General features: G+C 40.1%; 2 protein-coding genes across 5 annotated transcripts; one reads left to right on the top strand and one right to left on the bottom strand.

Annotated features, from left to right (window-relative positions):
* Nucleotides 1-3,452: 3,452 nt before the first annotated feature.
* Nucleotides 3,453-18,274, top strand: LOC108770705 (BMP and activin membrane-bound inhibitor homolog). Its single transcript, XM_018522403.1, has 3 exons — nt 3,453-3,936; nt 16,940-17,212; nt 17,793-18,274. Exons 1-3 carry the CDS (start codon nt 3,798-3,800, stop codon nt 18,047-18,049), a joined length of 669 nt encoding a protein of 222 aa, XP_018377905.1. The 5' UTR covers nt 3,453-3,797; the 3' UTR covers nt 18,050-18,274.
* A 1,155-nt stretch (nt 18,275-19,429) lies between these two features.
* On the bottom strand, nt 19,430-22,097 carry DCP1 (decapping mRNA 1). Of its 4 annotated transcripts, none has more exons than XM_018522398.1 (5): nt 21,923-22,097; nt 21,368-21,596; nt 20,708-21,167; nt 20,175-20,627; nt 19,430-20,075 (listed from the first exon to the last, which is right to left on the bottom strand). In XM_018522398.1, exons 2-5 carry the CDS (start codon nt 21,574-21,576, stop codon nt 19,836-19,838), a joined length of 1,362 nt encoding a protein of 453 aa, XP_018377900.1. In that variant the 5' UTR covers nt 21,577-21,596; nt 21,923-22,097; the 3' UTR covers nt 19,430-19,835. The 4 variants fall into 4 exon arrangements, with proteins under 4 accessions (XP_018377900.1, XP_018377901.1, XP_018377902.1 ...); XM_018522399.1 differs by having other exon boundaries at nt 21,368-21,577; XM_018522400.1 differs by lacking the exon at nt 21,923-22,097 and adding an exon at nt 21,866-21,917.
* Between the last annotated feature and the right edge of the window lie 704 nt (nt 22,098-22,801).

Genomic DNA, 22,801 nt, shown 5'->3' with positions numbered 1-22,801 from the left:
AAAGAATAGTCTAAAATATTAATGTCACCCCTCCCCCTCGCTCCCCTCCTCCAACGGAAACTCCACACATAAAAAAAATTTACTTCGCCGATCCTGTATATAATAAATATATGTATGATACGATATTTAAGATACGATATATTCTATTTACTATATCTACGTGCAAAGTTGTAAGAATTGAATTTCCAAAATCCGTTTAGATTTTTTGATCTTTTAACCAGGGAATGGAAAGTTATTTTTTAAAAGTAACTCGTTACAGTTACTGTTACTTGAAAAAGTAACTTTTCGTTACTTTTTTAAAATCGGCAATCACATCGGGTACCTAGGGGCTTTCTAGTCTCAAACGCTATGAGTGGCTTGTGTCTAATCGAACCATGTTCAATCGTGTGCCAAGTAACGATATAAAAGTAACTGTAAAATTCGTTATCGATACCAAAAAAATGTAACTAATTGTAAGGTGCAAAAAAAAAGTAACGTAGTTACCAATAAAGTTACCCAAAAAGTAACTTGTAACTGTAACTTTGTTACAATAAGTAACGAGTTACTTCTATATTCCCTGCATCTATAAACCACCCAGATAGCACTGGACATCCCAAGGACGTCCATTTTAAGTCCAAATCACGTCCGCACGTCCATGGACATAAAATAAACATTCTATGGATGTCCGAATTTGGATTTTACTTTTACTAAATGTTTTTCTTTATATTTTTATTATATTCGTATTATTTACCGAACCAAGAACCAACAAGTATTGAATAACATACTTTTTATATATCTTATATATAATATCATATTAATAATATTATCCAAATAAAATTAGTTAATCCCAAAAAATTGTAATTTTTATTTTTGTGAAATACCCAATACTTTTAAATATTTTTAATCAAATTTAAAATTGAAGACACACTTACTGCTGTGGAAATGTCCACTAAGGAGGCCTGACTCGAAGCTTTGTGGTCGGCCGCAGCGTTTCGTCCTGGTACCACACTACTAGACTCATCAGTAAGGCGATGTAGGGTGGGACTTGCCTTAGAAATGAATCGCCTGGAATGAATCCAGAATGATATTCTATTTAAAGGGAATTCGCGCGGCGTGGTGCTTACGCGAACCGAGTGAGTCCCGTGGACCTCTAGTGGCGAGTCGGCACACTGCAATATTGGACTAACTCACATTTGGTGAAAGCGGAGAAAATAAATAAGACAGTCAGAGAGGATGGTATAGCATATATTCCAATACACGATATTATCATAATATATTAGGTGTTAAACTTAATTCCTATCGTTTTTTCGTCTCGAAAATCGATTTGTTTCAAAGGAAAGATGAATGAATACCTTAATCAAAGTAATTTCCTTCATTTTCTATTACTTTTTCCCATCTCTCCGGCAACAGGGCAATCCTACGACGCGACGGTAGAACGCGGTGTCTTTCGAGGCGATCCATTGATCCACACATTTTTGGACTTGGTTGGACGGGACATAATTTGGACTTCCTTTGGACGTCCCAATGTCCAGAAACGGATGTCCAATGGACGTACAATGGATGTCCTTATGCTATCTGGGTACATACTGCTCATTTTGCTACATTTACGCGAAAACGCATGGCACTTGTCAATGCCACTCCAAATGTTGCGAGTAACAAGATTTTGTTTAGTTTTATTTAGGAATAACTAGATATCGCGGGAAGAGAGAGAAGTCTGAAAAAGCGACGTCACCCGTGACGAACGACTTGTAGATGCGAGAGCTGACGTGAGTGTGTGTGCGCGCGTTTGACGAAGCTGCCTGAAGAATAAATCAACTACCACGCTGGCATCCTTTGTTTTATAGGTACCTATCCGTATGGATAGCTAACGGTGGGCCATGTAGCTGAAATTCCCCGGTGGGAGCCCCTCGAGGGGCGATCAACCATATACCATGAGTGCCAGGACTGTCAGGACTGCCAGGACTGCCAGGTGCCCCGGCCCTCCTCCGCTCCGGCTGTTTCAACGTAATTAGTCATCCTCCAGGTTGCCGAACACACACGTACGCATCTTGCCGATGCTTGATCAAAGAGGAATAACGTACGTATGTGCGCGCCGAAAGTCCTACACTAAAAAAACGCTTGGTCATCGTGAGAAAGAAGTTTCATCCAACACAAATAAACGAATATTGACGAAGAAAGAGACATCGTGGCGTCTCGCGACGAGTACAGTGAATCCTCTACTTATAAGTTGTACGCCAAATTTTTCAGTGTGTGTTATATGTATATATATATTTTTTTTATATATATATATATAAGAACGTATAAAATAAAATATCAAGAAAAGTACAAGAATCGTATGTACGTGCGTATTTCGACTTGCAATCAGTGATTACTGTATATAATTGAAAATATATAGAGGTGCATATATATATATAAATGTTATGTAAGTCTAATTAGATTAAAAGTCTAAGATTGTATTAATATTGTAAGGTATAAAAGTATATTGATATTATAATATAAATTGTATTGTATATGAAAAATAAATAATTGAATAACACGGGGCAAGGTACGTATCGTAGTAGCGAAAATAGTAGCGTCTAAAGGCGATCGAAAAGGCAGGGAAAAAGCAGGCAAAGATACATACATCGCGTCGCGTCGCGTCGCGTCGCGTCGCGTCGCGTCGATCGCACCACTTTGGCGTCAGGGCTTAGGCGCCATCGTCCCCTTCCGCGCCGCAGCTGTTCTCACCGACTTTCCGCTGACAAATCGCACCCACACTATTTCGCGCTCATTCGCGCTACTTAGGCACTTGGACACGCACAGCGCGGCGTCGCGTCGCGTCGGCCGAATGCCGATATTGTCGATCGGATGCTCCTGCGACTTTTCCGCGTACCGCTTGATACATTAATGTAAATTACGCATGTGCGCTATTCGACTTGGAAAAATAATTGAATTCCGATCTCGATACATAAAATATATATATATATATATATATATATGTATAATATACATATAAGAAATTGCCCCTCCTGAGTTTTCGAAAGCTCTACTCGGTTCTAAAGGCGAGTGTCCGAATTCTGTGGAGAATTTTTGTACAAAGTACAAACAACTATCTAGAAAAGTGTATGTAGGTTCTCAAGAAGAGTAGAGAAATAATTAGCTGAGACAGTGCTAATGCTAGTGCGGCTGCTTCCCTGGGTGTAGGTAAACAGTTGATCAAGTCGAGCTGTGCAACCTCTGAACGCGGTAACGAGCAGTCGGTGCGGTAGCTTAACGGAGTGGCGCAGTAGGCGGCTTTTCTTTAAAAACCGACATTCGAAGCGAGCATTCTTGGATCGCTCGGCTCTCGGCTCTCGGGCTGATCTGGCTCCGAGACTCGAGAGTCCGAGGACTCCGAGGTGGCCGGTCACCGCGCCGACGCGACGCGACTGTGAGAGCTAGTGTGAGAGAGTGTGAGTACTGTGAGTAGTCGGTAGAGGTGACTGGTGAGTGGTGAGTGAATCAGTCAGCCGCTGGATATTGTCCGAGTAGCGTCGAGTGAGCGTCCGAGTGCCGCTCCACTCTCGCGTGCACGCTTGGTGCACTTGCATGCTGAACGTGCTCGCGCGTGATGCGCGCGACGGTAATATCGGTCCATCGATCGTAATCGTAACGATTCATATTCGAGGGAAACACATGCCCACATTTTGGAAATTCATCGTCCTGACGACGAACACGCCCGCCCCGCGCCGGGAGAATTCGCGTTTGAGAGACTCGCTCCACGTGGTCGATTAATTTAACGTGGATTCGGAAAATTACTTGCCGAGATATTAAATCGTAGCGAATTGATCGCGTTCGGGATGTTACCACGCGACGTACTGACTATCGCGATGATGACGACAGGTCTCGTCGTCGCTGTCACCAGCGGTGCACCTACTAATTCGGATGCAGAGGATTACGAGATGCTCGCTGACAAAGACGCGCAATTTACCGACAAAGGTAAGGGCTGGCTAGTGGCTGCAGGGCACCTCTCTGGGCAGTACCATAAGTACTTGGAAATCTACGCACAAATATTACACATGCGCTAGTTATCCTGTCTTACAACAATAATTTCTTGCGCGTTTTTAATATCTAATATTATATCTATTACGTCGCGGTTGCTACTGTTGCTGGTATAAAATGGTATAAAATGGTATAAAAGCGCCAAGATACAGATATATATGTACTTGCGTGCGGATGATCACAGGAAACACGACGCGTGCGTGCACGTGCTCGAATCGGCATGCTTCTTTTACTGATTCTCGTGAATTTAGTAAGAAAGAACAGTAGCTATCGCATCAACTCGTGCAATTATTCACCTGAGATAATCTCGAGATAAAAGCTAGAACCATAAAATGTACCTTTCGTAATTCAACAAGTGACAACGCGCGAAATATTAGGCGTAATATATAGTTGAATGGATGCGCGCATGCACGCGGCATTTTCGTTGGCTCGTCAAAGTCGTCAAGGATTTTCATCATTTCGACCGAAGGGAAAGTGTATTATATACGAGTATATGTTGCGAGGGGGTGCAGGTCGCCCAAAAATACTCGGCGCCAAAAGGGATTTGTCGAAACAATTTAGTTGCAAACAAACAAAGGTTATTACGCGACAGTGTAAACTATCTTGAAAGCCTAGGGGGTGGTCGGCCGCGTTCGTGGAAATGGAATGCTCGACGCGAGCGGCGAGCAATGAAATCGTTTACTTTACTTACTCGAAAGTCGAAACTCGAATCGAGCGCGAGCGAGCGAGGCGCTACGGTACGTAAATGATTCATCGATCGATAGATTAACATCCGATTAACTTGAGAAAGGCGCCTGCTATACGAGTATGTAACTAATGTAACATCAAGGAGCGCGCGCGCGCAAGCTCCTCTTAATTTTCTCCCTCTTAAACTCTTTTCAACTTTTTATTTACTGCTGATGTGTGAACCGCTTAAATTTAATAATTGTCAACTAGCAATACGCACATACAATACAGTTGCGTAAATTTAATTTCTTTAGGTGCTTTAGACTTGGTCTCTCTCGTATTCGTGCACGAGTGCGCAGTACCCGTAGAAATCTGAAATATACATTATACATATATATGTATGTATACGTAATATACATAAGACAGCGCGGGATGCGAGCTAATGATTAAAAAATTTCATTTTCGTCGTCGTTCGCACGGTAGTGCGAGAAACTAGAAAGACGATAAAACTCGTGACGGGCGCCAGCTAGGCGCGCGCGGATAGTGCGCGTTATATAGTATACCTATATGCATACCATGATAAATACCGACACGCTTGTTGCACGCGTAGCGTGCACGTTGTTGCATCACGTCCGCGCGTGTCGTATTCTTATTTTTTCTTTCCTCGGATAATCCGAAAATCCTACAAGTGCACGTTTCAACCTGGCTCTCACACGTCGTGACGACGTCATGGGACTAGCTCAATTTTTCAATACAATATCTACCTATATCAATTTATAACCAATCGCACATATTATTTATTTTTCTGTTTTACTAAGTATAGTGCTGAAAAAGTGTTAGTGTTATAAAAATAATTATAATAAATTCACGGTAACAATATATAATTGTATGCACTATTAATTGAGTGGTAGTGAAATAGTGAAATGTAGTTCAACTACATTGAATAGTTTATACTTGGATTCGATGCCAGTAAATAGATGTAACAAATGTAATTAATCATTGAGGTAACTTTGAGAAATACATTAAAACCTTTTCTCTAAAATCGCTCTAAAGCACGAGCAGTACGCGGCGTTGTCACCAGAGGGACTTGGCGGAGTTTAGTTTCTCTTAAGAAGGAAACCACTCTCACTTGCAATAGGAGACGCGGCCTTTTGGTTTCGAACTTGGGTTACTTGGGAGAGAAGAATAAATATACTTTTTTTGCACGCATCTTCGACAAAGTTGCAATTCTCGATATCGCGAGGTCGGTAATCCAAATGTATTGGACGAATCACTTGGCTCGTTAAATCGATCGTTTGTTAGAGTGTATACGAAATCAAGTGGCTAACAATAAGTCAAATTGTCATCTAGTCTTGTAGATTCCATAATCCACGCAAAGAGACTGCAGATAATATGTGTTTTCCAACAAGGATATAATTCGAGTCATACTGTATTACACTGGATCCCTTGTTGGAAGTTTTCGCATTACGTTGTATATACATACTATAATCGCGACAGATTGAAAAAAAAAACGATACTTTCTCTTATCTTTACTATCTAATTCATTAAGTCGTAAGCCAAGTCGTAAGCTTCGAAACAATGACAATCTATCTCTTATTTTCTATCATAGATTTCATAAATTTCAGAATGCGGGAGCAAAACCAGTTTTACGTACGATATTATACCTAGAGACTCGTACTGATACAAAAAAAAATCAAGATATTATAATTACGTTACGTATATATATATATATATATATATATATGTATAATAAAAAAGCAAACGTGCAAAGGGGATGAATTCATCGAGATCATCCTTTATAGATGATTGGTGAAAAATTTCGTTTAATCATAGTTTCGATCTGCACCGTTACTCATCATTACGTCGTCGCCGTCGCCGCCGCTGCCGTTGTCTTTCGAGTGGCGAGTGGCGCGACACGACGAAAAATGCGAGCTCATCGACGCCGCAAGTCGCAACGACGAGAGCGGAGCGCATGCACGCATACGGCATACGGCATACGGCTGGTTGATCACTCACACACGCACATGCGTATACTATGCGTGATACGCTCCTCGTAAGTGCTGCGGTGCTGCGGTGCGGTGCGACTATAGTGCGACTGTGCGACTAGTCGACTACAGCTGGCATGCACGCACGCACGCACGTACACAGCCTCGACTCGGTGGCGCCTGTCGGCCACACGGATGTGCATGCGTGCGTGACGAGTTTGTAGTTTGTACCTCTTTGGCTATGTACGTCCCATACATAAATACTTGGCGTAGTCGTGTTTATACACACACACACACACATACATATGTCCCACGAAGCGATCGCTATGCCCTACGGATTCGTAACCGAAAAAGAGATCCGGCGTTATTTATTTTAAACGGTTCGATCGTTTCTCCTTAATTTCGATACGAGTCCAAATGCTTCTTTATCGCGTCTACATTTTGCAAATATTAGTGACAGCTGATATTAGGTAGACGGAATAAATGACGTTATCGCTGCCGCAGCACACGTAACATCGCATAACGTGTGTAAAAATGTACCGACATGCAATAGTTGACATATACATGTACTTGTCTATATCCAGATTTTTTAACCACATATATGATACGTGTAAAATGCACTATAGGCCGAACAAACAACTTGTTCTTTTCGCAAAACGAAACACGCGCACATCTATCTTCAGGGAGAGAGACCGGTTTGCACCGCACGTTTATTATTTATACATATACATGCATATACTCGTATATGTATATGTAGATATAAAATATTCCGTTGATATACACCGAGTTGATCGACGTGGAATTGTACATTCCTATAATATGCCATTAATTAAATAACCTACTGTTAATTAAAATGGTGGAATTACGACGGACATATAAAGGTATATACGATTAAAAGTCACCGCGTGAAGTAATAGGCGCTTTCGCCTCGCCGTTGCAAACCGCATCCAGATTGAGCAAAAACAACGAACGACATGTAAACTGTATGTATAAAGTTAACGACTCGTTCGTTGGCCGCTGATGCAAATTCTCCGTGTAGAATGTTTTTGAATCTTATTCGATATCATGAGGAGTGACGATGCTATCGTTGAAAATTTCCTCACAATATACCATAAAAGAGATTTCCGGATCGCGATGCTATTTATACCATACTCTTCGATCTACATAAAATAGGATCGAAGAGACCAAATTAAATTTATTGTTAACAAAGAAATATATTTTATTATTCTTCAACAATTATTATAACATTTTGTTGTGGGTAAAGATTTATTCTAAACATAAGAGAATATATAAACTGAAATTTATACATGTTACTCTTGTCTCAAGACAAAAGGTTAATAAAATTAATATTGTTTTCCTTTTATTTTGCATAAAAAGTTACGATAATAAGATGAAGTACGTCACGAATATTTTTTATCTCCATGAAAAAGAGAAAAAGATATAGTTTTAATGACGATTGTTAAAAAATAACAAAATTTCTACATCTGAGGATTTGCCGCAACTTAAATTTACTTGTGTAGGCGAATGACAGGTGTTTCGACATGCTAATTCATGCGATCCCAATCTCGCTCTCGTTCACTATAGGTTGTTTATTTACTACTTAACATTTAATGCTCCGTTTGCAGCGGTATTGTTTCAAATCATCGGATTCGTAGAGCCTTACTGCAGACTATTCGACTAATTACTATATACGCATGTATATGCGTGCGATTGCAACGAAAGGACTCGATGTCATAAATTAATTTGGAAAACTTTAGGTTGTCCCCCAAGATTTATTCGCGGTTGTCTCTCACTTACTTTTTGCACTTTTTGAGGAATTGCAATTGGAATAGTAAAAATATACGCGACGTACGAGCTTCTCTATATTATCAAGTGTATTTATACGTATGTATAATATTGCATAAGAGTACATAATTTATCCCAATTTAACATTCATGACAACGCTCTCGGTCTTTCGCTTTTGTTATGTAAAAATTATACGCGGCGCGGCGCCGCATACGATCACGTATGTCGTATAATACGATCGTGTAAACGATCAAGCGTATATATACCTACGCGCGATCGCGCTATAAATGTAGCTCCTTACAAAACGTAATCCGTTTTATAAATTTAAACTTGGAATTTCACGCGAGATTTCGCGGGATACGATATCACGGGGTGATCCCGGGATTGATCACGGCTCGATTGGACACCACCAACCACAGCGACCGGTGCACCTATCGAGCGCTGTGAGTGGCTCGTGTCCAACTGGGTGCCACCCCGATATCACGTGTCTACGTCTACAGCTATCGCCCCGCGTTTTTTACATTCGCGATTTAATTGTCGATCGAACAAATTAATGTCATATCACAGCTGTCTCGAAGATACATATACATGACTTACCGACAGATACGTGCGCGAGCTCACTCTTCTTAATTCGTTTCTTAGTCCGTTTGGCGAAACCGTCACGTCCTCTAAAATGCCTATTTCGCGATAGAAAACTGGTGAAAAATGCGCAACGAGATGTGTGCATCATAACTACTCGACGCGACGCGACGCCGACGTTTGGACGTTTGTTTTTCACTATCAATCACCGTGTGCGTTATATCCGTGGAATAAATTTGGAATACACGAGCGCGTTATGTTAATAGCGCGGTTCGTATGCGGTGCAGCCCGTGCGTATGGCATGCATGCAAGAATCGGGATGCATCGATGATCGAATCCAAATTCGCTTGGCGATCAACGAACTTACGACTGCGACGGCAGAGAGAGCGAAAGAGCGCTACCCCACAATCAGCAGACTCAGCCGACGGAGAAAACTCACTGTCGTATTTTCAAGAAAATTTCCGAATTTTGGCGAATCTTATACTTGGAGAATGCAAATGGACTTGTTTATTTCGCGTCGTTATATCTGAAATAGGCCAGTATTCGCGCTTTCATAGATATCAATTAATTTGCATTTTCATGGAATTCACATTATTCGCCGTGACTCGTCGGACGGAGGAGATATCTTTCTCGTATAATGTACGTACGTACATACATTGAATCACGTGCTATCACACTGTAGGCACTGCTATAACCGAGAGTGGCGATAGCTAGCCAATAACGGCGCGACCGTTCTGGATCAATTAACGCGATTCCGAGCTTCCCTCTTCGCAGCACTTTTTGCGGACAGCGGACCGTCGAGTGTCGACCGATGCAGATGACGTGTTTGCATTGCTCGAGGCGAGCGAAAGTATAATCGTGCGCGCCGCGCCGGACCGAGAATGAATCTCGACCGTCGACCAGTCTATCCCGGAATATTGTTGAGGAATGTCGAAGATTAATTATTTGGCGTAAATATACCAGTTAATTTCATAAAAGACCCTGTCCATGCATTCGATTTGTTGCATTTTTCGGCAACGCGCGACGTGTCTCTTACGTCTTCTTGTAGAAATATCTCGTATATATATCAATGCAATGTGTTTCTATAAATAAAATGCATCGTGCAATCTCTAGGAATCAATGTATAAACGGTTCCAACGCGGAAACGCTTATAGTTTACAGTTAATAGCTGCGTGCATGTACAGTTTAACCTGTTAATTCATTTCTAATTTCCTACTTTGGTTGCTAATGAAATAAGCAAAATGGAGGACTTATTAATGATCTCTCTATACAAAGCGACATTTGTTCGCTTTGTGCGATTTGCGAAATTGCAAGGAAATTGTATTTGTATTCGCGTACGTGATGCAAAGATGCAAAGATGATCTACTATATATACAAGTTTGCTGCACGTGTAACATAAAATAGGTACATATAAACTTATAAACGATGCATTATGTAGCAGTGCAGAGGAGATAGCTCCGGTTTCATTGATAGCGTTTGATGGAGCGTGACCGAATGAGGAACGTGATACCGTTTAGTATCCGCTTGCGTGCACTCTCGAAGCTCGGGGCACGCGCACGCGGCTTCTCACATACCTACCTATTACCTGAATACCTGCCAGCTGATTCGAGTTCGAGATTCGAGATTCGAGATTCGAGTGCCTGCTGTCTGCTGTCTGCTGTCTGCTGTCGCCCGCGCCAACGCTACCAGACTAACCAGACAACATGAGCCAACTTTGACAACTTTGACAACTTTGCCAACTTTGCCACTCTTACAATGTCATTACCGACGTAGGCTTTTATATTCGCGCGTAACTTGTCATTACTACTCCTACGTACGAGACGAAACGAGACTCGAGAGTCTAAACGGCCGTATACTTCCAAGGATATATATAGATACATATTATAGGTACCCTCCAAAGTGACGACTTTGACGATTGTCCTATTGCGATGCTGTCGCGTCTTCCCCATTTTACAATAAGACAGGTCTGACTTGGCTCTGCGCACTTCCTTTTCATATTGCGGGTTCACGCACGTTTGTTCTCGCGTTAAATCATTGAACGCTTCGGTAACCTCGGGATTAGACTTCTTCTCATTCGTTGCCAACGTTTCGCATCGCGAAACAAACTGTTAAAAGGAAGATTATTAAAACTGACTGTACCAAGTATTCTTATCATTTTTAGTCGGGGTAAAAGAATTATGAAAAAAGAAAAGAAATGGAAATGTTGCTCGACGTGTGTCGGCCGACGCGACGCGACGATTCGTTTTTACGCCATTTATAGATTCAGTGGTTTAAGGTTTGCCAGCTGGTTTTGACGAGCGAGTCAGCGGGTGTCATTGATTCTCGCGCTAATTGCGCACGCAAATGTGCGGGAACAAAGATTCAAAGGGAAACGTTACTCCATTAAAGAGGCGTTACATTATATAGCACAGGATATTATAGCACATACATTTTCGTCGACGCTACTTCCGCGCGCGCATGCGATGACAATAAAATTATATATAAAGAAAACAAAAAAAATTAAATATTGTCGTATCGCATCACGTTACGCATGATAAGATGTTAATTACGAAATATGATTGATTGATTGATTGATTGAGCAGGCTTGCCGCGCTGAGTCTTTATTCACTACTTTGAAAAAAGCTCATTTTTGCTCACTTTTGCTCACTTTTGCTCACTTTTGCTCACTTTTTCGGTAAAAAAAAACTCACTATATTCTCACTTTTCATATTAGAAGCACAATTTTTTTACTTTGTGATTTACTTATTTTTTACATTTTTTTAATTAAAAAAAAATAGAATTTGAATTAAATTTTACATAACATTATCTTAAAGCTTATTAAATTCCCTTCAAAATGATCTATTATTTTTTTAAATTATGTCCATAGGCTTCTAGCACTTACCCAAAATATACTCGGTATCTCATAATAGGGGCCTTTCCTCTACAAATGCGTAAAACTCATTGCAATATTATACCAAATAATATTGGGTTGAAGAAAAAGTTATGTGAAATTTTGTTAGCTGAAAATTATATACAAAATATATTTATTACGAAATTTTCGACTATCTGATGTGAAAGCTTACAATTTTTTTTAAGTTCGTTTTTAAAAAATGTTTCTACGATTCTTTGTTATCAAGTTACACGCTAAGTTATTAAATAAAAGAACATTCTGATTTTTGTTGCTCATAACTTTGTTAAAAATCATTGTATCGTAATTAATAAAACAGATTCTTAAAGCTGAAACTTTGCTCCATCGAATAATATCATGCTAATTTAAAAATGTGATATTACTATTGTTATGATCATTGTGTAATGGTTGTAAGGATAGTAATACCATATTTTTTTAGCTCAAATTCTATTTTTTTAAATTGGCAATTATATCAATAACGCAATTACACAAGCAACGCTACAGCTTTAAAAATCTGATTTTTTAAAATTGCAGTACGATGATTTTTAATGGAGTTATAAGCGATCAAAGTCTGCAGAATGCTCCTTTTTACTTAACTCGCGAATAACTCATGAATAAAAAATGGTAGAAACATTTTTTAAATATGATGTTTTTCTCCAACCCAATATTAAGGGAAAATCTTATTATAAAGTTTATTTAAATATATGTTCTAATTTTAATGGTTGCGAAAGACTTAAATAAACTTACTTAGAATCTTAATAAACTAGATATATATTGAAATATAAAATAATGATGTATTTAATTTGAAAATAATAACTTTGTTTCCAGACACTTGCTTCATTCCCTAAATCTGAATTTAGATGTTATTGTTAGTAGAAATTTGTCATCTTCTCTGCCGAGTATGTTGAAACGTGTATTCTTAACGATACCGTTTTTAAAATTCAAAAATATCACCTTCACAGGATAATATATTGAAAATAATAAAGCGCCATTCCTTAGATACCATTCTATACAATTTTAATCAAAATTTTAAAACAAACTAGGTTGTTGCTGAACGTTTAAAAAAATTCACTTTCTCTCACTATTTCGAATACAAAACTCACCATTCTCATTTTTTTTGGAAGCACCGAGCCAGTGCCGACGGCAAGCCTGTTGATTGAGGTGACTAGAGAATAATTGTCATGCGTGAGACGATTGAAGTGATTGATCCGATCTCTTTACGCATGTATGTACTCGTATATAATATAATTCTGCGTAGATGATAAAGATATTTCGCGAATCTATCGCGCTAATGTGTCAGTAGAATCGGAATGGAAACTATCTTCGACATTCCTCGAGTGCTCGAGTCGTGACGCGAGTAAAAATTTCAAGTTTAATTAACTGGAATCTGGAGGTAATGACGGGGGCGCTTTCGGCGAGCGATAATCAAAGATGGTCGCAGGTTGCCTCCGCAAAAAACATGAAAATTATCATAAAGGGCCCCGCGTTTCTCGAGAAGCAACGCGTGTAATTTGGAGCAATTTGGCAATTGCATATAATTGACGAGGATGCCTTTTACTTGCCGATAGGGCCGCGCTCGCGTCGCGTCCGCATATCCGAGTTAAGTAGGGCTAATCACCGGGTTGCCGAGGCTCGGGAACATCAAGCGAGTCTGTCTTGTAGCGCCGAAACGAACGTCGTGCGGTATACCTATATAGCCACATATATTCGGGACCTTAGATACACGTACCTGCCTCCCCCTCCGTCCAATGGAATGGCAGGGCCCCCGGAGAGTTGAGGCCCTCCGCCTACTTCTCAGAACAAGGACCCCGGCTCTCCATTGTTCTTGCTAATTGCCACCCCACCGGCCGTAACCATCCGCTCTCGAGGACGTGGTGCGGCCGCTTCCCGAATCGTCTCGACTCTCCAGTCCAGCTAGCTCCCTTCCTCGGCGTATAATGATTGAATAGAGCCCGGCTCTCGGTAGTTACAAGTCCCAACGCAAATACCACCTTCGATACTGTACCTTTGTGAAACGAAAATTAGCCGAGCGAACAGGATCATCCCGTACGCCCCTCGTCCTCTCGTCCTCTTGTCCCCTTGTCCTGAAGGTTCGTTCATCGCGCATAACGCGAAACTGTTTTACAGTTGTTTCCCTTTCAAACGGATGCATTTTAGGCTCTCGAGATAATCCTCGTATAGGTATTTGTTTATACGTATATTACTGCATCATGTGGTGACGACAAAAGCATTCCTTTATGGTTTATTTATACGTACGAGTATGTGTGTGGGGAGGATTATGCTTTAGACTGCAACTTTTGCTTGAATGAATTCAGGAAGGAAACCAACTCCTCCGATCCTATAGGCATCGCTTAATTAATATTCTGAAATTTTTCTAAAAATTTCAGGCGAAAGTCGAGTTTCTCACGAATCGGTATGGGCGCGCGAGCTTCTTCCCGCGGACGAAGAGGAAGGTTCCTGCGCAGACAGTGCAGACCGACCGGTCCTCTTCGGCCTCTTCATCATCGCAGTGCTCTTTCGACTTTCAGCCACTCCTTTCGTCTTTCGCAAACCTTTCCACTTGATGATGAACCGTGGCCGCCCCTTTTTTCTTTTCGCATAACTCCGCGGGTTCGTACCAGCTCTTCCGCTCCTATAAGTATATACGAACAGGTGCAGTCTCGCCGCGCTGCAGTCGTTGCCAATCTTTTTAATCGTGATGAAATAACTCGAAAATCTATTTGCTACAGCACTTAACTTGGCTTTCGTTAATTCTTTCGTTATTCTTGCGAAACAAAGACGCGATTTGTTCTCGCTCTCACTATTACGCTAATTAACGTTACGCAGCTCGGTAGCGCTAATTAGAAAAGCGCCTTTGCTAATGCATTTGGTTCATTACAGAGAATTTGCAATGTTCTTATGCATGTTAAGGTTGCGTTGTAACGTTGCGCAATGTTCTCGCATGAGTTACACCTATTATATTTGAAGAGACTCGTTAGCTTGATCGTTGCGCGGCACTGACATATACATATAAGTCGTCACTCTTCTAATTCTATATGTATACATATATGTGTAGAAACGATGCTCGTTCAAATCTACATATATATAATTGTGCTTTCTCTCTCTCTCTCTCTCTTTTCGTGCGAAAGCTCCGAATCTCACTCCGAACTCCGAACTCACTTTTAATTGTTTTATCTTTTGTTATAGATTTGAATACGCGTGACAGATATTATCGAGTAACTAGTACTTGTCGATATTTTTCGAGAGAAATATGCCATCTCACAGCAATGGGCAATAACGAGTAGTTGTGAAAGACAAAGGGAAAAAATATATTAACTATGCGTAATGTAATCGCCATTTGTCGAGTGGAAATTAAATTGTATAACGTCACGTACATTACAAATGTATGTATATCGAACAAAATCGATGAAATGTTCACGTCAGAGTCTCGTCGGTGAGATCCAATCAGATCCAATACTCTAATATCGAAGAAACGGGGCGGAAAAGAAAGAAAAAATTGCAGACACGAAGGGAGAGATCGTATAACTCGGTCGCGTCGCATCGACGCTGGACTGGACCGAGCCGGGGAATAATTAATATACCGTAGACACATAACGAACGACTCCGCGATGCAGTCTGTTTGTTTTCGGATGGCTCTTCGCCTCTTCCCCGGCCTCAGGGGCTTGTCTTGTCGGTCGTATCTCTCTTGAGTCTTGAGTCGGGCTCCTCGACCTCCCGCTGCTTTCCTAGCTCCTTTTTCCTTTTTATTTTAAACGCGCATATGGGACTGTGTGTGACATATACGTGCATATGCCCCTCGACGCGCGACGGCCTCTTTGAATTTTTCTTTTGGAAAGCTACCGTTCTTTATTTCGATTCGCAATCGCACGTTTTAAAAAATACATATTTCAAGTATAATTATTATACACACTAAATACAAACGTACGTCTGTAAAAAGGATTTTGTCAAAGTGATTCATCAATTTTAAAATATGAAATCGAAAAAGAAATTCAATATCCCATATTCTTTTTTACTTTGATAAAATAACTTGATAAAGCGAACGAAGCAAAGAGCGAGCAAGAAATCTTACAAGGCATAGAAAAATGTTTAGCTATTCGACGCGACGTAAAATTGAAATTTAACATCCTTGTAACTTTTCAGGTCACGAGTAATTTCCGAATTTGCGACACGTATCCAATCGTTATTGCGATGACGAAATTATCAAGTGGCCCTATTCTTTCTCTCATGCGTGCTCATGGTATTTGATCAGCGGAATTGCATCGAAAGACGGGGAGAAAAAGAGAGAAAGGAGATACACGCGCGCATTGGAGCAGCGCCGCATGCCTTTCTCTCTCCCCCCTCCCCCCCCCCTCCATCCTCTCCACTTTAATCTTTCTTTTGTGACTCGGCTGTTTTAGCGTTTTTTAGTCCCCGATGAGCTGGACCCCGACCGCGAATGGAGAGAGGGGCCCCGGCACTCGGCAGTTCGCAAGGCTCGCTCGCAAAGAAAGAGCGAGCGAAAGAGAAACGGAGACAGGCGAGGCATCGCTGCGGGGTTATTAGCAAGAAACCGGTGCGGAGAAAGACGAGGTCGCAAGGGGAACCCGACTTAAGATGGTAGATGGTAGATCGGGGGTTGGGGCAAGCCGCGGGCAAATGACGCCGAGCATACTCGCGGATAAAGATGGCTTTGCAATATATCGCAATAAATGCCCTCTCTTTTTCTCTTCATTTATTTCGTATGATAATGGACCACATTAACGCACAGTCACAGTCCAGCACAGTCGAGTCAGAGGCTCAGAGGCTCGGAGGTCGCAGTCTTGAGTCTGCGGGCAGAGTCATCGGGGAGGCCACCCTTGTTACGCATATTTATATATGCCGCGTAGAGCATATAAATATTCATTTCGATGCGAAACTCTCTCTCGATATTCTTGACCTTAAAGCGATTAACAAAATTAATTTGTTAATTAATGCGACGTATCCTTAAAGATTCAATTCAACATTTAATTTTCCAACTATTTTTTTCATGATTATATAGGATTGATGTTTTTGCTTGCAGATTCCTCTAATGCAGGAGAAGTAAGATGCTATTGCAATCAACCAGAATGCGTTCCTCAGGGATACATGTGTCGCGGTACAAGTTGCTTTACAAAATTACCATCGAACGCAAATGCGTCATTTTCGAGAGCGGAGCATACTGCTCACAGCGGTTGTCTCGATGAAAATTTAATAAATCGTCAGTGCCCCGCAGGATTTCTCTGCTGCGATCAAGATCTCTGCAATCACGTGGACAGCCCCGCGATGAGAAACAGACTCAACAAGACTCTACGAGGTTCGAGACGAATGTGCCTTTTCTTCCTTTCATCTCGCATGCTATTAGGCTATTACATTTTCAACATTTTACATTTCATTTGTCACATATCGTATATTCTGTCATGTTGATTATCGTGATATATAGGTACATCTGATCTGTTTATCGGGTGTTTAGAACAATAAGTATATTGCCATGTAATTTCTTTTTTAACACAACTAGAACATAACGCGCGCTATACTAAACTTTTAACATACAGGATTTATACAGGATGTTTTCAAATTCGAGCGCCCCACCGCAAGTACAAGACGTGAAACTTTATGCTAAAACAAACAACTTTTTCCTTTAACAAAATTGCGTCCGATAAATAATTTTTATGTTTATTTGTTAACTTCAACCTGCTCTCTTGCAAAAACTACTTACCGGACGCAATTTATTGTTAAAGGAAAAAGTTCGCATCGTGGAAAAGTGGCAACAATAAATTTCGAGAGATGCGAGCAATCGACTTGACAAGAATCTCTCTTTCTAAACTTTCCAAAAACCTATTCGTGTTCGCTTAATTCTTGTTGTTTATTACTTGTTGGTAATAATATCATTGCAGTATTGATCGATGATCAACGACCGTACTTGGCTCGATTGCATCCAAACAGTCGCGGAAATCAGCCGATTGACGGATGGTTCCCAACGGCGACGATTGTCGTGGCTATCTGTGGATTCATCGTCCTGCTAATGATCGCCAGCCTAGCTGTCAGATGGCTCCAGCCTATGCCGGCACAAAACGCAAATAAATTCGTGCCACATCGAACATCTAATAACGGGCCACCCTTACTTGGACCACCGAAAGTGCCTCTGGTTTAAGAAATTTCATGACAAAATTTCCCAATAAGAGGTGTTCTAAGTAATAGTTTAATTAATAGAGCTGGCTGCGCTAGTTTTGATACATGACTTGCAAAACCGGAGTTGTGCCATACACATACATTTGTGTAGCAAAGTATTTGTATATCGAGTACTTGTACGTTAATATTAATTGAGGATAATTAAGTATCTATCTATATAGACCGGATAAGATTTCTTTACGACACGAATGATATTATTCAATTATTCCAATTTAACTTTGTTTCAACTTTGTGGATTTTTTACAATATGTATATGAGAAGCCTGTGTGCGTATGTGTGCGTGTGTGTGTATGCAAGTTTGCAAGATTCCACAAAGTCATGTACCAAATAAATGGCTGTTTAGAAAGCTAGCGGGCCGTCGAAGGCTCCACTTGGCTGTGAATTCTACGAAGAAAGCAACTACTGTAAATTATATCTCATAATGATAATGTATTACTCGTTGCATTTCCTCGAAACGTCGACACGACACGCATGTCGACATCGCGAGATCAAAGAGTGAGAATGGATCGAGATTTTTCGATCCTTTAAACATGACGTTACGATGACACAAAGTATATGATACGTTTCTGTGTCGTTATAGGATTGTAAATATAGAACATGTATTTTTTATCATCTTGAATGATACATTAAATTTGATGATATTATCGAGTTACAATGATGCGAGAACGTTCTTTAACGTTCTCGCAATTATTGCAACTCTGTTCCCTAAAAATATTAGTTCGTAATTTTAATTCACGAATAGTACACGCCAATAAAAAGTGAGGGAAGATTATATATTTCGTAATAATGTAAGAAAATTCAATAGAAAGTAAATTCGTGTAAGCGACATAAAATTTTTCGTTCAAGTCGCCGTTGCGACTTGAATCACAGCCAATTTGTGAATTGTACCTTTTCTTCATATAATATTTTTTAAGCGTATTTCGTATAAACACTGTATTGTGATAGTACGACATAATAATGACTAAATAAATACGTACAGGCCTGCCTAGATTTTATTTTATACATGTTACTTGTGAGGAATGAAAGAAAAAGTTAAGTATATTTTAATTGTCTTTTCATTGCATCTTGTCTGTATTTATTTGTTGCTTTTCATCGATAACATACACATACCATATTGGTATCCGGTATATAGGGAGGATACGTCATTACTCTATAAAATAGGTTTTCATATGATTTGCTCAGCTCAAAAAAATGATTTCGTGCTGCATTGAAATTTCAATCATAAAACGCACGTATAATATAAATGTTTTGGCATCACAGTTTAAAAACCGTTCAATTCCATTATACACACACACGCACACACACACACATGTGTGTATGCGTGTGTGTGTGTATATATGTATATATACATATGTATATAATTATACCATTCATAACAAGTCCACTTCTTTAAGATGCAATTTCTCATTCGTACCATACTTCGTTACACGAGTCTCTGCTCGTTCGGCCTCTTTACTTTATCGTCTCGAAAGAAAGCGCATTCCTTTATAAAAATACTGTTCAAGGTATTATATTGTATGTTCTATTCCATATCTGTTTTTTAATCTTCGGCCAAAAAAGAAATTTTCCTTTTCTTTAAAAGAAACTATGCTTATCTTCTCAATTGAAGGTCGAGCATTACATATCATCTATGTATGTACATGCTCGTAATGTAGGAATATTGAGATTTAGCTTAGTGATGTTCCTTTTGTTCAGTCATAACCCATACAATGGATTTTTTTTGCAATTGATACAATAATATAATGAGTTTAAGAAAGTATCTCTCCAAACGATTTGACATAGGCCTCGTGAAGTTTGTTGATGAAATCAGGATCGCTTTTCAACAAATAATTGAATGCTTGTAAAAGTTGATTCCTTGTTAGTGGTTCTAACGGTCGGTTTAAGGATTCAGGTGGGCTAGGAGCGGCAAACATCACAGGTGGTATTAATGCTGGTGCCGAGCCTCTTCCTGACAATGTAGACGCTGCCGGGATAATATCGTCTGACGACTAAATCAGGATACAGGAAGAAAGAAAAAAAAAAACAATGATTTTCGAATGTACATGCTTAATAAATACAAAAGATAAAATTTCGTTTAATTTTCTTACCGTACTTCCGGAAGCATGAGCGAATAATGACGCAAGTGGATTGGCATTGTTGGTATTAGTAATGTTGGAAACTTGATGATTTCTTAAAGTAGAAGACGTTACGTTGGTTGGCGATTGTATCCTGAGGAATCCAGTCGATGCATTTAAATCGTTAACATTTTGAGTAACAGGTAGCGGCGGCAAATCTTGGGAAATCGGCGCTGATGTGGATATTATTGATTCTTGTTGCAAAGTCGCTTTACTTCGTTTTTTAGACTTGTTTGTGGATGGAATCGTTGTCGGTTGTGACTGATGAGATGGTTGAGGTGTCACAGATCTCTGTTGTTTCTCAATATGTTCTAAAGTATGCGCTGCCGGATGAGACATTAAACGTGCAAGTAAAGGTTTACTTTCAACCGCAACCGTGCTTCCTGGAGTAGGTTGGTCGCCTGCTTTGAAATGTCCAGTATTCACCTGGTCGACACAATAATGATATAAGAGATAGAGAAATAATATACGTCAAATAAAGAGTAGCAAAGAGATACAACGCTAACCTTGGCTTTAGCAAAGAAGTCCATTACACTTTGGGAAGTGACGTCAGGTCCTAAGGGAGCAACTAGAGGTCCAGAAATATTGTCGGTCATGGGTGTAACCGATGGAGACTTTGATCCTATTATCGTGTTACCACTATCGTCTTCGCCACCTCCGCCGCTACCTCTGCTCGTATTAAAGTCCTCTTGTGCCTTGCTAAGCATGCTAAATATATCCACGTTGTTTACGTTGGGTCCAGAGGTCTTTTTAGCCTTCAATAGCGGTTTGTTAGTGATTTTGCGATTTTCTTCACATTCTTTCAGAAGTTTATTTAGCATATTTGCGATGCGTACACATTCCTCTTTTTCATAAAACCAAATACCATAAATATTGCATCTAGAATTTCTATAGAGCAGAAACGGTTCCTGCAGTTGTAAATCTAAACCTGGAGCAACTGGTTCCACTAGATTGTTTGTATTCAATCTGTAACAAATATGTATATCATTCCTCTATATGATATTTTTAGTATTATTAATATAAGATGGATGTGCAAAAGGTACTAAACTCTTGGATAAAAGTAATTTACAAATCTCTCGAGTAAACCGCTGGCGATGCAAAGTAAACGTCACACGTATATTATATTTTTCTAGTTGGTAGATATATAACACCTCGATATATACTACCTGTTCATTATGAGAATACTGTTGTATGGCTCGCCATTCCTCGAGTACAAGAACAGAGCACCCTCGATGTCGGTTTTTTCCCATTCATTTTCATCCGCGTTAAATGTATACAGAGCGACGTGGGTTGCAGTTTCCAAAATATCCTTTACGTAGGGGTCAACTCGTTTCAAAGCAGCCACGTTCATTCTCAGCTCGGTTCGATCCGTCATGCTTATAATATTGGTGACGACTATGATGATGATGATGATGATAATGATGATGATGATGATGATGATGATGATGATGATGATGATGATGATGATGATGATGATGACGATGACGATGATGATGATGATGATAATGATGATGATTGAAATCTGGCGATACGTGAGATTCGACAATTATGAGCAGCTTAGCGTTAGTGCAATGATTTCTCTATCTTTACTCCACCGGCTAATCAACAATGACACAGAGAGAGAAAGAGAAAAGGAGAGAGAGAGAGAGAAAGAGAGAGAAAACCGTATTTTCAAATAATCCAAGCAGCTGCTCTCACAATAAACGACATACACGACATACTAGTTTCTAGGCTGCCGTCAGTGCCGTCATAAGATGCTAGGGCTATGTTCCAAAATTTGCTGCCAGTGCTGAAAATGTACAGTATACGTCACGTAAACTGTAGATTTTCAGCGCTGGCTGTGAACTTTGTAACATAGCTAGATAGCAGACGCTTGCAGCATACTGCAACGGCACAAAAAGAATTGGCATACAAAAAACTCAAGGCCATGGAATACAAAAAATTTAAGGCAGTAAGATGTAATGGCTGCGTTCAGCGAACTCAACGGTTGAGTGAGCGTTCGTTGTTGTTGGTGTATTCTTTTAGATCATCCAATCAGCATTTTAGATCTGGGAGAATACATCAATAGCAGCGAGCGCTCACTCAACTGTTGAGAAAACAGAATTCGAATGATACGAAGCAAAATCCATCGGAATCCTATTTTCTGATTGGTTGCAGAACGTCGTACGACGCAAATCGGATGCAAGGTGAATCCAGCATAAGGTTGCAGCAGACAAAATTTCTGTAACAGTAACAGTTAAGATGTGATTTGACCAATTACAGTCAAATGCGAGGAGAATAATTGATTGTGATTCGTCGATTCCTTATGGCTTAAGGCTTAAAAATCTATTGTAGATCGAGGGTAATTGGTCAATTTCTTACGGCTTAAGGCTTAAAACATCTATTGTAGATCCGGACTAACGGAAATAGAAACAGCAGTATACTTATATCCATAAGGCGAGTTTCAACCGGTTGAAATTCACCTTATTGCGAGGTTATAGATAAGTTTATTGTTAGTTTCCATTTCCGTTAGATTACGTAATCTAAAGCGGTATCCTGATTGGTTCATTGGCTTAAGTATACACCTTACGCATACTGCTACGGAATTTTGTGTACGGCAG

This window comes from Trachymyrmex cornetzi, unplaced genomic scaffold (assembly GCF_001594075.2).
Source record: "Trachymyrmex cornetzi isolate Tcor2-1 unplaced genomic scaffold, Tcor1.1 scaffold1307, whole genome shotgun sequence".
Taxonomy (NCBI): domain Eukaryota; kingdom Metazoa; phylum Arthropoda; class Insecta; order Hymenoptera; family Formicidae; genus Trachymyrmex; species Trachymyrmex cornetzi.
This window is presented reverse-complemented; position numbering and strand designations above follow the sequence as displayed.

Excerpts from the sequence above, each read along its gene's own strand:
- LOC108770705 (XM_018522403.1), top strand. The coding sequence starts at position 3,798 with ATGTTACCACGCGACGTACTGACTATCGCGATGATGACGACAGGTCTC. Across the intron at positions 3,937-16,939 it reads CGCGCAATTTACCGACAAAG|ATTCCTCTAATGCAGGAGAA; the intron begins GTAAGGGCTGGC and ends TTTTGCTTGCAG. Across the intron at positions 17,213-17,792 it reads ACTCAACAAGACTCTACGAG|TATTGATCGATGATCAACGA; the intron begins GTTCGAGACGAA and ends ATATCATTGCAG.
- DCP1 (XM_018522398.1), bottom strand. The coding sequence starts at position 21,576 with ATGACGGATCGAACCGAGCTGAGAATGAACGTGGCTGCTTTGAAACGA. Across the intron at positions 20,628-20,707 it reads ACTTCTTTGCTAAAGCCAAG|GTGAATACTGGACATTTCAA; the intron begins GTTAGCGTTGTA and ends TGTGTCGACCAG. Across the intron at positions 20,076-20,174 it reads CTCATGCTTCCGGAAGTACG|TCGTCAGACGATATTATCCC; the intron begins GTAAGAAAATTA and ends ATCCTGATTTAG.